A 15,345-nucleotide genomic window follows, 5' to 3' on the forward strand; every position below is an offset into this window, starting at 1 on the left:
GGCCAAGCGACTGCTTAATTGCTTTGTAGACGTCCCCAGAATGCAGCCCAAGCTCTGGGACTCGCAGGGTCCGGGCGCCCGGGCTCCAGGCTGAGCCCGAACATCTACAGCGCAGTCAGCTGACACGGGCCAGCCGCAGACTTTTCAACGCCACGTAGGCAGCCCCTACGGGGACCAGTATGGCCTGGATTCAGCAAAATAGGGCTCAGCTCCACCCAGCTTGGAGTCACTCAGCCACCCCATCCCCTAGTCGTGGACTGGGCGCTGAGGGTCCTGAGCTCAGAATCAGGCCCCAGGCAAGGGGCCGGTGTGATGCCCAACCACAGTGAGTATCCGGATGGTGCGACCATGTCGGCAACAAAGCCAGCTGGCTCTGGGCGTATCGCAGTCCCTGCTGGACTCCACCCGGCTGCTGCTGCCTGGCTGGGAGCACCGGCCCCAACTCAGCGCCCTGCGCTATAGTGTGTGTCTTTCTCTCTCGTCTCTAGAGGAGGATCATTCTGAGGACGAGTTGGTGAAGGATTCCATGGGCACGGACCAGTCCTACCCCTCTCCCCAGCAGCTCTCTCAGCCCCCCGGGGAAGACCCTGCCTCCCCCAGCCCCCTCCAGCCTCTGCTGGCCCCCACCATGGCCCAGGAAGCCCAGAGGACTTTCTCGTTGTCCCCTTTCCCCAGCCTGGCTGCGGGCGAGCGGCTGCCGACGGACGCCTTGCTCCCCAAGCAAATGGTGCCGCCGGCGTACAAGAGCGAGAACTGCAGCGCGCTGGCCTTTCCCTCCCCCTTCTACGCGGCCAAAGGCCCCCTGCTGCCCACCAACCCCAGCCACGCTGCCCCGGCCAGTGACTCGAGCCCCCCCAGCGACCAGTCGGAAGGCAGCAGCGCCGGCTCGGCCGACGAGGAGCAGCTGGACACGGCCGAGATCGCCTTCCAAGTCAAGGAGCAGCTGCTGAAACACAACATCGGCCAGCGCGTCTTTGGCCATTACGTCCTGGGGCTCTCGCAGGGCTCGGTCAGCGAGATCCTGGCCAGGCCCAAGCCCTGGCGCAAGCTGACGGTGAAGGGGAAGGAACCGTTCATCAAGATGAAGCAGTTCCTCTCTGACGAGCAGAACGTCCTGGCGCTGAGGACCATTCAGGTGCGCCAGCGAGGTGAGTGGCCTGGAGGGGGTCGGCTCTCACGCTGCGTGAGTTGAGGGGGCAAGGGGGGCCGCTTCGCAGGGAGCAGTTGCAGGATTTTCACTTTGTCTTGCTGGGGTTGATTCCATAGCCCAGAGAGACCCAGGGGAGACTCCCTGCTTTGCACCAGCAGCTGGGAGGGGAAACAGCCCCAATTCCCGAGGCCCGTAAACAGCAGGCAAGGGTCGATCCTGCGAGATGCTGGACGCCTGCCACCATTGGCTTCTGTGGGCATGGAGGGAGGGTGGGGCCCTGGTGAATAACAGTGATTGAAAATAAACCTGAAGGGGCTGCGTCACTGAATGCACTTTATTCATTTCTTCTGACAAGTGGCATTTAATTATTCATGGTAATGTTTCAGGGAGTCCCAATCAATGTGCGGGAGAATGTTTTGTCAAAACAACAAAGTCTTGACATGAGATGGTAGCTATTTACTAAACAGTCTGAGCAATTCTCTAGCACCTCCATACAAGGGAGCGTTGCAAACACTCACCGCCAGAGAAATCTTAGCGCCCTGGCTTACAGCAGGGGAAACTGAGGCACGGAGAGGGGCAATTACTTGTCTCAGGCCACACACAGTATATGTCAGAGGTGGGACTAAAACCCAGGTAGCCTGCCTCTTCAATCCTGGACTTGAACCACAAGACCAGCCAGCTTTGCTATGAGGGAGGATGGGATGTTCTTGCCTCTGCAGATTAGCAACATGAGAATTAGGCAGGTGCTGAACCCCTGCAGGCAGATGCTCAGCATCTCTGGACAGAATGAGGCCACTTTTATTGAGGAGCTGACCTTGGCCTGGATTTCTCTAGTGCCTGGCTGCCTGCAGCTCCCAGGCCATTCAGAACTGAACAAATGCAGGCTCAAATCCCTGAAAACGCACCAGATGACACCATGTCGTTTCAGACTGGGCTAAACCCACTGGTAAAATCAGTGCCCTCTGCCAGTAATAAACCGGAGCGCTGCGGTGTACAGATCACCTAGCCTTGGGTTAAAGCATCAGCTCAGCTCAGTGGTGAGAGTAACTTCTGGCTCCTGTGTGACAAGGGACAAGACCCTGAACACACAGTATAAAGTGACTCTCAAGATGCCGATGTTCCATTGTCCATGAGGCCCTGGTGCCTTGTAGACTTTACGCCGCTGCAGCCCCTCTCCTCCCGCTGACAGGCAGGCTGTGGATTTTGCTGCGTGATACGCTGGAGCGACGACCTGCTGCCGCTGTGACCGAGAGCAGACTCAGGTCCTCTGGGGGCTTGGAACTAGCCGCGTTTTCCAGTTGTCTCCTTTTTAACCCCTTGGTTCCCTGATCCTCCTGCAGCTCCCCCTACGCTAACCAGGGGCGTGTGTCAATCAGTGTGGACCATCATTCCAGCTTCATCTCTCTCCAGAAATGACCTACATTAGCATTTAGCAGGCACGTTAGAAATCTCATCTTAGCCCAAGGGGCCAAAGCTGGGCCCAGGCTGTGCAGTTGGAGATGCCTGAAAAGTAGAGAACTGAGGGTACCCCACCCCAAAACTTGCAGCATTCAGAGTCCAGCACAGGGGGTCCAGGGGAGGTCTGGAGGGTGTGCAGCTCACGCAGTCACCTAGTGCAGCAATAGCTCCGTCCTAGTTCTCAGCCCACACTTGACTTCTCCAGCCAGCCACTCCTACACTTCCCGTGGCCTCTAGCACTTCACAAACAAATATCCAGATGGTGCGTGGTATCGCAGAAGTCACATGTGCTCCTGGGTCTTTGCTGTACCGTAGGTGGCCCATGACGGGTGGGGTGGAAGGGGCTAAGCCACGGCATCTGTTCACATTTCAAATGGTAACGGCTGCAATCCAGATAAGACCCACTCAGCTTGTTCTGCTTCAGGAGTCATGAGTAGTGGAAACTGTTTTTTTGTTTCTACGGGCTTGTCTGCATGGGGAAATTGACCAGCAGAGCTGCTCTGGAACCAGAGGAGCGCGAGGCAGGAGGAGACCTCAGGAGTCCATCACCCCACACGCTCAGGCTCCCTGCCAGGTTTTTAGCCTGGCCGGTTCAGCTTATGCTAAAGCGCCGTTTGTGAGTCTAGCAGAGACAAGGCAGCGTGCGCCTCTAACGCATGCGAGCTGGTTGAGCCGAGGCCCAGAATTGGCCTGTTAGCAAACAGCAGGTTTTTAGCTCCTCTGGTGGGCCCATCACTGTGGTATCTGGGCATCGGCGCACCTGATGGGTGCTGTACAAACACTGATCACTGACTTCCTGATGACGGCAGCCTGCTCGTTCGGAACCCATGGCCCGATGGGCCCTTGGCCTCTCTGCTGGTGACAGGGACGGAAGGCGGGGGGAAGATCCGCAGGAGGGCGCAGTCATAGTCAGCAGGGAGAACGGTTATAACACAAAAGCAGAAGACTTGCTGAGCCCAGCCCCGTGAAGCCCGAGGCTCCCAAAGGGACTTTGCCTCCTGTACCTCCCAGGCAGCCAAAATATAGCCCTTCCCCTCAGCACCTGCAAAGGAGGGCGGGGGAAGCTGAGCTGAGAACACAGTGCTGTGAAATCCCTCTAGACTTTATTCCCCCAGAAGCGAAGTTAATTCACGATGTACGAACACCCACCCCCTGACTCCAGCATCCCTGCTCCGTTTGTGTGGTCCTGCCTTTGTTACGCCCTTCAAATGAGAGGGCGGTGGGAGGAGGGGGACGAGGCCGTGCTGCGTGGTGCAGGAAATGAACGAGGCGAAAACTGACAGCCAGTTACCTGGCCTCTCTCTTCAGTCTTGCTAGTGACTAATGGGGAGTGATGTTTCCTTAAAACTGGTGTTCCTAAAAATAACTGAACATGAGCATCCGTAAATACTTCCTGACATACAAGTTGAGCTTGTAAAAACAGTGCAAGTGACAAATCTGTTATCATGCCTCTTTGATCAGGTAGCATTACTCCGAGGATTAGAACTCCAGAAACCGGCTCTGACGATGCCATCAAAAGTATCCTGGAACAAGCGAAGAAGGAGATTGAGTCTCAGAAGGGAGGTAGGTGGAGAAATCACAGAGCCAGGCGAAGCTCCATCACACAGATGTGTGTGATCCTCAATGCATACCTGGGATTTACGCTGCCAAGCAGACAAAGCGGTGTTTGTGAGCTGAACCAGCCAAGAGAGGCAGTGGAATCCCACTTTTCTCTCCTGGTTCTTTTCCTCCTGAGATTCCTCACTGGAAAACAGAGTCCAGGACTTGTTAAATGAGCAAAACTGTTGCAGGTGCAGGAGGAGGAAATGAACTGAGCGCTCAGCTGGGTGAATCTGACAGCCACACAAATAATGAGTAATGAGAACAAGTCACAGTATCCCCAGTACCCTTTCTAGTGTGTGGTCACCAGCAGTGAAGCCGCCTTGTGGCAGTTTGATGGTGTGTGTCCCCCCTGAGGGTTATTACTCCTTCCAAGCCAAGCAAAATGGGGAACAGTCCCCTGCCCTCCTTGCGTCCCACGTTGCAGCTCAGTGTTCACACACACAGAGCCAGGAAGTGAAACTAACCCGCCCCCCGGCACTGGTAAGCTGGAAAAAATGATAAAAGGGGGGAAACACCACCAATAAAGCAACCCCAGGGAGGCTGAAAACCCAACGCACACTGTCCATTTCATCACCTGGGTTTTGCGCACAGGTAGGGGTGAAAGGTTTGCCAAAGTGTCTGGTGATTTTCATCACCACCATTTTTGAGTGCCGAGTGGGGTCTGACTTACAGAAGGTGGCTGCTCTGCACTTTCTGAAGACCAAGCCCCGTTGACGATGGCTCAGGCTGGAACCCCAGAGTCACTAGTTCCTTTTGAAAACCTTGGCCTTGGACAAGGTTAAACTTCTAGGCCAAAATTATCTGACTTGGGTACCAAAATGGCGGTGGCGACCGTACCTATGGATTTAGGCGCCTACCTTTAAGCATCCAGGTTTGAAAGTGTTGGCCATAGAGTTTTTAATCTGGAAGTGTCCCTTTAAAATTAATTCCCTGGTACTCTTTGAACTGCTTAGTCTGAGCACGATATGTATAAAATTCAACACTTCATTTCCAATAGGTCTGTTGAAACGTACGCTGTGTATGCTGCCCTCTGCTGGACACAGGCACAGAAGCATCTCTGATTCTGGAAGTAATTCCATAATTGGGCTTTCCTTGTAGTTTCAAGTCTTTGAAGAAACATCTAGTATGGTGTGGCATTATCTTGCTACTGGGTTGGATCTGATTCTTAGTAGAACTGAGACAATGTCATTTTGCCATATCCGCATGCACATTTGTAATAAAAAATTAAATCTTCAGTTTAAGTTTGTGACAGCAGAGGAGAGCAATGAAAACAAACCATTTAAACGTTGTTAGAGAGGAAACAGTTTTCCACAGTTCTGAGTGCTGCTTCACCTCCCTGCCTGAATAAGGGCAAATGTAAATTGAGTTGACATTGTATGTGATCTTTTAAAAACTTCAAATCTAACCCTTTTTCCCTGAAACAGATGATTAAATGAGAATGCACGATCCATGTGGCATGAGCAATCATTAAACCAGCTGTGTTCAGAGTCCATTACAAGAAGTGAAGAACTTTAAATCAGGTAGTCTGCTGAGAAAGCAGAATCCCCAAGGATTAAATTAGATGAGAATGGTGGAAAAACAGACAGGGAAAACAAACATGTCTGCATATTGGCATAATCTTTAATGGGATTTATTTTGCAGTAATAGAAATAGAACGCTGGCTATATATGTGCATGGCAAAACATACGCTCTTCTGGGCACTTATGTCCAGACAAACTCTCTGATTTCATGTGCCTGTGACTTTAAAAATCAGTCCTAATAGAGCTGACATTTTTTAAGATAGATGTGTGCCCAAAGGTGAACGTTATTAAGGAGGTTCAAGGAAAATCTCTTCACCTGGGTTTGAGTTATGGAAGAATTTAAAAACAATTGAAATCATTTTCCATTGTGAAGATACAAGATGCATCATGTAGCTAAAGTTGCTGCCATATTCATCTAGGAATGTAGGAAACTGACTACAGTCACACAATAGCAGCCAGTGTGGAAACTCCCCTGCCCCCTTAACTTCAACGAGATGTGAACATCACATCCAGACGGGGACAATTTACATGCTAATATATGAAGCAGAGGCAATTTTTTAAAAAGGCAAGGAAATTAAATGCAAAATATGGGCTGCAGAGATAAAATCCTAAAATGGGAATTGTAGAATTTAAGGGGTCAAAAGCAACATTAAATATTAGATGATTATTTGTATTATGGTAGTGCCTGCAGGCTGCAGCTGAAATCAGGGCCCCATTGTGCTAGGCTGCGTACGGCCGCATGGTGCGAGAGAGTCCTTGCCCCAACAAGTTTACAATCTAGACAGACAATACAAAAGGTGGGAGCAGAAAGAGAGACAACGTGACCTGCCCAAGAGAACAGAGCAGGTCATAGTGGTAGAGTCAGGAATAGAGCCCAGCTGTCCTGACTCGCAGTCTAGTGCTTGAGCTACTGGATGACAGCCAGGTTATTGCCCCTCCATCTGGAAACTGTTCAGCTCCTCTTGTTTCAAGGAACCTTAAAATGGCTGTGAGAGGGTAGAGAAGGAAGTTATTTTTCTCTCTATTTTCAGTTTGGTTACTTTGTGCACTTTGTGTCTAGTCAGTTTCACTATTCCCCATCTGCTCTGTAAGGGTCCTGTCCTGCAAACTCACATGTCGGTCAGTTCTGGGACTGACAACATACGTAAATGTGTGCCGGATTGGTCAGTTTCCCCTGTTGTTTGTGTGGGTCTTTCACACGCCAGCAAGGGAAAGGAAACCTATTTTATGAGAAAATGAGATTATGAACCTGCAGATATTGGCCAGAGGGCCTTTTGGGGCAGATATGGCACCTGAAACCATGTTTAACAGACTGCTTCACTGACTGACTAGATTTTAAGTTGGAGCTCCCCCTCTATCTTGGCGCTGCTGCACCTATGCGTTGTATTCTGTTCCGGTCTTTGTAGTTAACGTGTGGCGTAATATATCGCTGGTTGTGCTGAAAAACGTTATTATGGTAAGCGTCCCCAGGTGGCGCTGTTACACATAGTCTTCCAAGTTCTGTTCCTTGGCATACGAGCAAATGTTCAGTCTTGGGAAGATATGCTCTGTGTCTTGATGTTAGCTTTATTATGCAAGGTTCAGAGGAGAGAGAGGTGTGGGAGCACCAGGAGAGTTTGCTCTCTGCCTTGGTCTCTGAGGCTATGTCTACACTACAGACCTTACAGTGGGACAGCTGTACTGCTACGGCTGTGCTGCTCTAACGTCTCCCATGTAGCCGTTCTTTGCTGGCAAGAGAGTGCTCTCCGGCCAACATCATTAAACCACCCACAACAAGCAATGTTAGCTGTGTCATCAGGAGGGCCTCTCCCGCCCACATAGTGCTGTCCACACCAGCACTTTTGTTGGTGAAACTTATGTCGGTCAAGGAGGTGGTTTTTTCACTCCCCTGACCAACAAAAGTTTTGCCGACAAAAGTGGTAGTGTAGACAAAGCCTGAGTGGAGTCGGTTCCTGAGGCAAAGTTGCTTCCTGGGAACCAGGCGTTGAGATGGGCTGAGAACCCAGAAAGAAAGGATTGCTCTGCGTGCTGTTTGATCCCCTCTCTTCCAGGACTGGTGTATGTGTGTAAATAAAACAAGTTACACTCAGAGTATCCCTAGACACCACATTGCTGATTTCTCCTCCACTGGAGGGCCCCAGATATCTGCCACCTCTCACGAAATGAGCAACAATCTGTTCCCTATGTGTGTACACAATGCATAATAGGACTAAGGACCTATTGCTCCTGGAAACATCTGGCTTTCCTGACTCTTGTGATTTTAACCATGTATCCCATTAATAGAGATTAATTGAATTCTATATGTAAATATTTGCATGGGGTTCTAAATTCCCATCTGGACTTTAGGGCCAACATTTTCCAAAGTGGCTAGTGACTTTTGGGTGTCCATTTCACGACACATTACGGAGTAATTGTGTCAAGTTTCAGCCCCGAAGGGAACGTGGTTCATAAAGCTGAAGCAAAGGAGAATGGGAGAATACAATGGAAAAGCTTTCTCTGTCCTTCACTAGCATATTAGCAGGCTGTCATTAGATTGCGTTTGTCACAGTTACATAACCCAGCAGTTTCAAAGATTTTATGCTACCTGCAAAAATAGCTTGGCTTTGTTCCCTCTCCACTCACAAACATTCAACTTTTCTGCAGGAGACACCGCAAGGGGGACACTGTGAGTGACACCTTAGTGAGTCAGGTTACAATGATTTTTAGCCATTTTTTTCCATGTAGGGTGCACAGATCTATAAATAGCTTCCATCGTTGTTTGGAGTGCGGTTGTAGCCAAGCTGGTCCCAGGATATTAGAGAGACAGAATGGGTGAGGTCAGATCTTTTATCTTTTATTGGATCAATTTATATTGGGGGGAAAAAGACAAGAAAAGCTCTGGGTAAGCTCGAAAGCTTGTCTCTTTCACCAACACGTTGGTCCATAAAAGATATGACCTCCCCTACCCTGTCTCTCTAGATATAGAAATAGCATCCCAGACTTCCTCCTGAAATACCCTATGCTATATAATCAATATAATCGTATTTGTATATCAGCGCCAGGTTTATTATTAAGAATAGTATTTTTAACAAACATAGCTCTTATATACGGGTGGTGGTGTGAAAGGGACTCGCCCCTGGGTATTTTAACTGGGGGTCGTATCCTCAGCTCCTCCTCACACGAACGCCCATAAGGGATTCCAAGGGCTGGCTCTCCACGAGGAGCGCATTGACACATGTTCTTTTCCAGGAAGGGCACGGCAGCCCTTCGCTTGTTTCTGCCTGGGGGGATCATTTGTAGACTGTTTGCTCTTTTCAGTGCATTTACAACCAGCTCATCCTATTGGTTTAGATTGTGTCGAGTCCAGCGTTGTGTCTCCGGGCTGCTGAGCCTTAATAGGGCTTTCCGGCTGTAGATCTCAGAGCTCCTTACAAAAGAATGGTTTCAGAGTAACAGCCATGTTAGTCTGTATTCGCAAAAAGAAAAGGAGGACTTGTGACCTCTTAGAGACTAACCAATTTATTTGAGCATAAGCTTTCGTGAGCTACAGCTCACTTCATCGGATGCAAAAGAACGTATCCCCATTTCACAGACGCCCCGTCAGTGTCCCCTACAGGTGCTGAGCTTGTCCCCCTGACATTGGCAGGGGCGTGTGACAGAGGGCATGCAAGTCTTGTGCAGCCCCAGCTCTTTTTAGTCCAAGCAATACAGCTCATGCTTTTAGCTCTGGAAGTCCCCAGTTCAGTCCCTGGTGTGTTGGCCAAGATGGCAGCCATCCCATCTCCTGTGCAGAATGGGCTCTACGGGGTCTTGGCTGGGTCGGAGAGGGCCAGTTCCCCAAGTCCCTGCTCCTTTAGTTCCAATATATGCTCCGAAGTGAAGGGGAGGGTCTAGCACAGCGCCCACGGCCTAAAACCTCCATGGGCCTTCCTTGGCATGCAGCCAGCAGAGCTGCACCCAGTGACTCAGTGGGGCCTGCCCCACAGCGAGATGCCCGGTTCCCAATGAAGTTCCGTTTCCCTGCCCCCTCATTCCTGCGTTGTCTGCCCTGTCCCCAGGTGAGACCAAGAGCTTGGCTGCTCCCCAGGTGGTCACCAATGGCAACAGCAACTCGGAAGAGGCCATTAAAAGCATCCTGGAGCAGGCCCGGCGGGAGATGCAGGCCCAGCAGCAGGCCCTGCTGGAGATTGAGTCCAGCAGCAGGGCCGTGGCCACGCCGCCTGCGGAGCGCTCCACCTTGGCCGCCGTCAGCCAGAACATTGTCCAGGCCTACATCAAGCAGGAGGAGGGGATGCTGGGTACCAGCTCCAGCTCCACCTCCACGCAGACCCCCCTGACGGTGCTGTCCCCCGCCGCCTTCGTGCAGAGCATCATCCGCAAGGTCAAGTCGGAGATCGGCGACGCCGGCTCCTACTTCGACCAGCACTGGGCATCGGAGCGGAGCCTGCTCAGCCGGCCCTACACCTCGGTGTCACCCTCCCTCTCCTCCTCCTCCAGCTACTCCAGCCTGGCCAACGGGCGGGCCTGGCCGCGGGGGGAGCCCAGCGAGGAGGAGCTGGCTGCGGGTGAGGACGAGCCCCACAAAGCTGTGGAGTTGAAGTCCGAAGGGGCCAGCTCGGAGCCGCAGAGCGCTGGCCGCCTCTCCTATTACCCGGCGTACGTACCGCGAACCCTCAAGCCGACTGTCCCACCGCTGACCCCGGAGCAGTACGAGATGTATATGTACCGGGAGGTGGACACCCTAGAGCTGACCAGGCAGGTGAAGGAGAAACTGGCCAAGAATGGAATCTGCCAGAGGATCTTCGGGGAAAAGGTACCGATCCGGCTGGGGCTGGCCCAGGGCCTGGCTGGAGCCCCAAGCCCAAGCAAGCCCCAGTTTAAAGCTTGGCTTCCCTCTCTCGTCTTCTCAGCTGTCCTAGCCACTTCGGCTTCTTCCCCCACTGGCCATCCCTGAGCTCCTGAGCTTTCCTCTGCTAGCAGCGCAGTAGGGCCCCCAGCATCTCCGCAGCCCCTCAAGCGCCATGGGGAAGGATTTACACCTCTCAGTCCAGCAGAATCATGGGTTGGGGGCTGCTGCTGGGGGCTGGACTCTCCCCCAGCTATTGCTGATATCTGCCAACCCCTTCTTCCCCCTCCCCCCAGTGCTCAGAGCACGGGACTGACTGCACTGGCGAGGGGCTGGAGTGCCACAGAAAACCCACTCCTGGAGACAGGAGGGTGACCGGCTGGGGATCTGTGGAGAGACAAGGAATACAAACCAGTTTCTCAGGGAGGTGGGTAAAGTACCCAAGTAAAAGCCCAGCTCCTGTCTCTGGGGCCCTCTCTGCAGATGCCCTTTGCTTTCCCAGCCACTTGCCTCTTGCTCCCCAAGCCGCTTCCTCCCCTGGATGCATTTCCCATCTGTCTCCCACGCTGCCAGGCCTGGGCCAAGCTATACTAGTAATGGCTCTCTGCAGTGCCAGGTTCCTCTCCCTGCTGCCAGCCACAGCTTCCCCTCAGCTCCTAACGACAGGTCTCTGTCAGCCTCCTCTGCCCCTCTCCTTCCCCCGGCCCCTCGCAGAATCCCCCACAGACAACTCTGAGCCATGCCCGGGCCTAGCCTGTCCCCCCTCTCCTAGGCGCCCAGGGGAATGGCCAGAAGCACGGCACTCCCGTTGGGTGGCTGGAAGGGCTTTGGGGCCATTTCTGGCTGGAGTTCCCCCATGCTCTGGGACTTGTGGTGCTGGCTTCTGGGGGGTGCCAGGTGCTTCTGGGCCCAGCCAGGGGGAGATTCTCTTTGGAGATCGGCTAATGGAGTGGCGTCATCTCCGTTCCAGCCGCCGTGCTGATCTTACGGTACAGTGTGCTTGGAGTGAGGCTTGGTACCACGCTGAGAGGAAGGGGATCTAGAGGCGTTCTCAGCCCAGATCCTCCTCTAAGTGCTAGGCACACAGCCTGATGCCCACAGAAACTGTGTAAACTGCAAGGTTGGACTCTGCCCCCTGTGGTCTCTCCCCTTCTCTACCCCCACCCCCCCATACATGGGTTAGAGAAGCCCCACAGCTACCTGGGAGAATTCTTCCCGAGCACAAGCTTTCCTATGAAACTCCCGCACACACGGCAGAGCCTCAGTGTGTAGGGGGCATGCTGGCAACGGGAGACGTTCGCCCACAGTGCGTGGCACCACTGGGGGCTCCTGGTAAGGGTGCCATCATTTAGAGCAGCCAGGGGGAGTTGACTGTATTATGCTGGTGTGAAGCAATCAGGAGGGCGCAAAGACGGCATCGTGCCATGTTCCCCCAGGGCTGCGAGTTCCCAGCACAGGCTCTGAACCGGGGCGGGACATGATGAGGAGACACTGTGAACACCAAGCTGGTCTCCAGCCTCAGTATTTTGGATGCACAGTGGCACGGAATCTCCCACTTAACACTAGGTTGATGTGAGGGGAATCTGAGGGAAGAAATAGCAAAGATTCATAGAGTTTAAGAGCAGAAGGGACCATCAGATCCTCTTGTGTATCACAGGCCATTATTTCACCCAGCTACTCCTCTCCTGAGCCCAGTAACTTGTGTTTGACTAAAGCATCTTCCTGAAGAGGACGCTCACCATGCAACCCAACCTCTCCCCCTGTGACATCTGCTCTAGGTGCTGGGCTTGTCTCAAGGGAGCGTGAGTGACATGCTGTCCAGGCCCAAACCATGGAGCAAGCTGACCCAGAAGGGCCGGGAACCGTTTATCAGGATGCAGTTATGGCTCACCGATCAGCTTGGCCAAGGGATCAGCCAGCAACCAAACCCCCCGCAGGGTAAGTTCATGCTGCTCTTTGTCTGACGGCTGCCTTGAATATTGTATGTAGGGATGGGCCTAAGCCATATTTGGGATCCAGTTTCCAACTTGGCCAGAGCTTGAGGATGTTTGGAGGGTTTGGCCCATCTGTGGTGTGAACTAACCAGCGCTATTCATCTGGTCCGTTGGATTGACCCAGCTGATAAATCAATAGATGGGTCAGTCCACTTGTTAGACTTATCGATCAATCTGATCGTTGATGCTTGTATCAACCATAAGCTATGGAATTTCCAGTGTTAACCTGGAAACGTCAATTACTTTTCCAGCTCTCTCTTCTTCAACCAAACCCAGAAGCAGGAGCACACCTAGCAGGATAAAATATCTCCATAAGATCTGCACTTCCCGATCTGGCGGGTAGATTTGCAAGTTGTTTGCAGAGGGCTGAGCACAATGGGCCCTGGCCTCTCTAGGCACTAACCATAATACGAATGATAAATTATAGCAGAAGTGCCAAAATATGAGAGTTGGGTAACATTTTTCAGCGGAAACCCTTTTTCATCGAAAAAAATGCAGATTCAGTGACACCGAAACAGTTCATGAATTCATGTCAATTTCACCAAATTGTTCGTTTGGCGCAGGAGAGGATTCTGAAAACATCCAAGCATTTCCTTTCAACATTTTCTAAACAAACCATTTTGTTAAATTTGAAATTATTTCTGGTTTCAAAAGCTCTTTGAATTTTATATTTAAAATTCAGAACATTTTAAGAGTCAAAATTGAAACAAAGCATTTCATTCAACTTGACATTTTCTTCCATTTGTGGAATTTTTAGTTTTCGATCTGAAACAAAAAAATTTTTTCCGACTTTTTTAAATTGCGAATGAAGTGAAAAATCAGTTCTGAACCCCTGCAGAGACCAGTCTCACAATATTACTTCCTGACTGGCAGCCAGCTGTGCTGTACATTTCATAAACCAGCCTGTGCTTAAGAAACTTCCAGCCTAAGGTGGTTACAGCAGAGTCATTAGGAAGAGGATCCAACATTTTGGGGGCTTATGTCTATGGATATTTGACAGCACCCATCCACAGGTCTTCAGGAGGGTTTGAACCTGAGACCTGTAGCACCACAGCACAGACCTGTGCCACTTGAGCTAAAAAAGGAGTTTGATTAGGGGCACAAGTAGTAGGTTATTATCCTGTCTCTGGCACAACCACAAAGGGGGTGCAACCCACAATGTACATACACGTTACAGATTGATATGCACACACAACTCCTGTAGAGTTGCATGCATGTATCTCGAAGCAAAATGCAGCCCTCTGTGCAGATGCAAGGCATGGGGCTCTCTCTCAAGGTGTGCCGCCATGAGCTTCATTCATTTTCTAGTAAAGTCAGTGGAAAGACTCCCATTGACTTCACTGACACTGGATCAGGTGTCAAAGCCTGTTTAAATAGAGAAAGCAAATATAGCTGGTGAGCACCAGAGACTACAGGGGCACATGGCATCCTGCATTAGCAAACCAGTCTGGGAGATTGCCAGTCAATCCTTTGTCCCATCTCAGAGCCATTAGAGATGCTGACGCTGCTCATCACAACTATTCCAGCTGCGCTCTGCATTGACCTCCTTTGAATTCTTAAACACAGGAGGAATTTTTGTTCTTTATTCTGTAAAACTCAGCCTCACCCCTCTTCTCCCCCCCCCCCCATGCTGCGTTCTAATTGCAGTGCTACATCTCCAGGTTAAAACAAGGCATGCTCATATCCCCCCAACACACACATACACACACACCCATGCTGTCATCTTTGGGAAAGGATCCTTCATGCATCTTTCCAGAGCCATTGTTCTGACATATCCGACTCTTTTCCAACCCCCTTAATTAGTCTGTTAGACAAGATAAGGTGGTTATACAGATCTTTCAAATGTTATTTTGTCAGAAATTGGTTTTGAATGTCATCTAGTAAAAATAAACCCCAACAACAACAAAATCCACTGGCTGTGTGCCTAGAACAGAAAACGAACTGGGAGGGGGAGGGATGCTAATGTTGTGTTGTCTCTCCTCAATTATTTCCACCACCACAGGATCTGTATAAAAGATTTTGCCTTATTTCTCCCCCACTTCCAAAAAGAAGACATTTCTCCAGCCTGCACATGTTGCAAACGACAAGTCACCACAATAAATAATCAGATTATTTTATTTCTCATTGATATTTTTTTCCTCCCCCTTCCACCTCCACCCCCCACCCCACCACCAAGGTGACTGCAACACACAAGCTGGAGATTTACTGCACACAGGCAGCTGACAGATTTGTACAGAGGATTTTGTTATCAATAAACCCATTCAAAATAATGTTTCAATTGCAGTTAAATGTCTTCCCCCGTGATCTATCACGGCGGAGAGACAGTCGAGATCTAGAGCGGAGGGGATCTGGGGAGAAGGGGCAGCGGCCAGGGCAGAGTGAATATTACGTTCACTGTCTCACACCTGAGTTCTTATTCCTATGAATTGTTCGGCTTGATGCTCGCGTGCAAACTTTCACTAGTTGTGAAAGGTACCACCGGGGCCAGATTAACACCATCCAGCATCCTAGGCCCGCGTGGGGGGGCCCCCCAGTCAAGCAGAGGGCTGCTGGCTGTGGCCCTAACCATGACGAGATGGGCAGCATCCTCCCCTAGTCTCTTCTGCTCTGGTACCAAGTGTGGGGCCAGATGCCTTCCTGTCTGGCTGCAGTGGCTGTTGCTGCAACCTCTGCGTGAGGCTGTCAGCAGATTCAGACAGACGACGTTGCTACATTGGTCACGTGGGAGCCACCTTTTCAAGCTTTTCCTCTCAGCCAGGAGGGCTAGAGACATAAAGGGTATTGGAAAGAAAGCTT

General features: G+C 51.2%; 1 protein-coding gene across 1 annotated transcript in view; it reads left to right on the top strand.

Moving 5' to 3' along the window:
* CUX2 (cut like homeobox 2) overlaps positions 1 to 15,345 on the top strand; it is a 90,429-nt gene that overhangs the window by 68,478 nt on the left and 6,606 nt on the right. The window contains exons 14-18 of the mRNA XM_077835052.1: positions 489 to 1,148; positions 4,070 to 4,171; positions 9,768 to 10,522; positions 12,334 to 12,497; positions 13,474 to 13,479. Coding sequence (XP_077691178.1) covers positions 489 to 1,148; positions 4,070 to 4,171; positions 9,768 to 10,522; positions 12,334 to 12,497; positions 13,474 to 13,479 — 1,687 coding nt within the window. The remainder of the gene's footprint in view (positions 1 to 488; positions 1,149 to 4,069; positions 4,172 to 9,767; positions 10,523 to 12,333; positions 12,498 to 13,473; positions 13,480 to 15,345) is intronic.

This window comes from Eretmochelys imbricata, chromosome 15 (assembly GCF_965152235.1).
Source record: "Eretmochelys imbricata isolate rEreImb1 chromosome 15, rEreImb1.hap1, whole genome shotgun sequence".
In the NCBI taxonomy this organism is placed as follows: domain Eukaryota; kingdom Metazoa; phylum Chordata; order Testudines; family Cheloniidae; genus Eretmochelys; species Eretmochelys imbricata.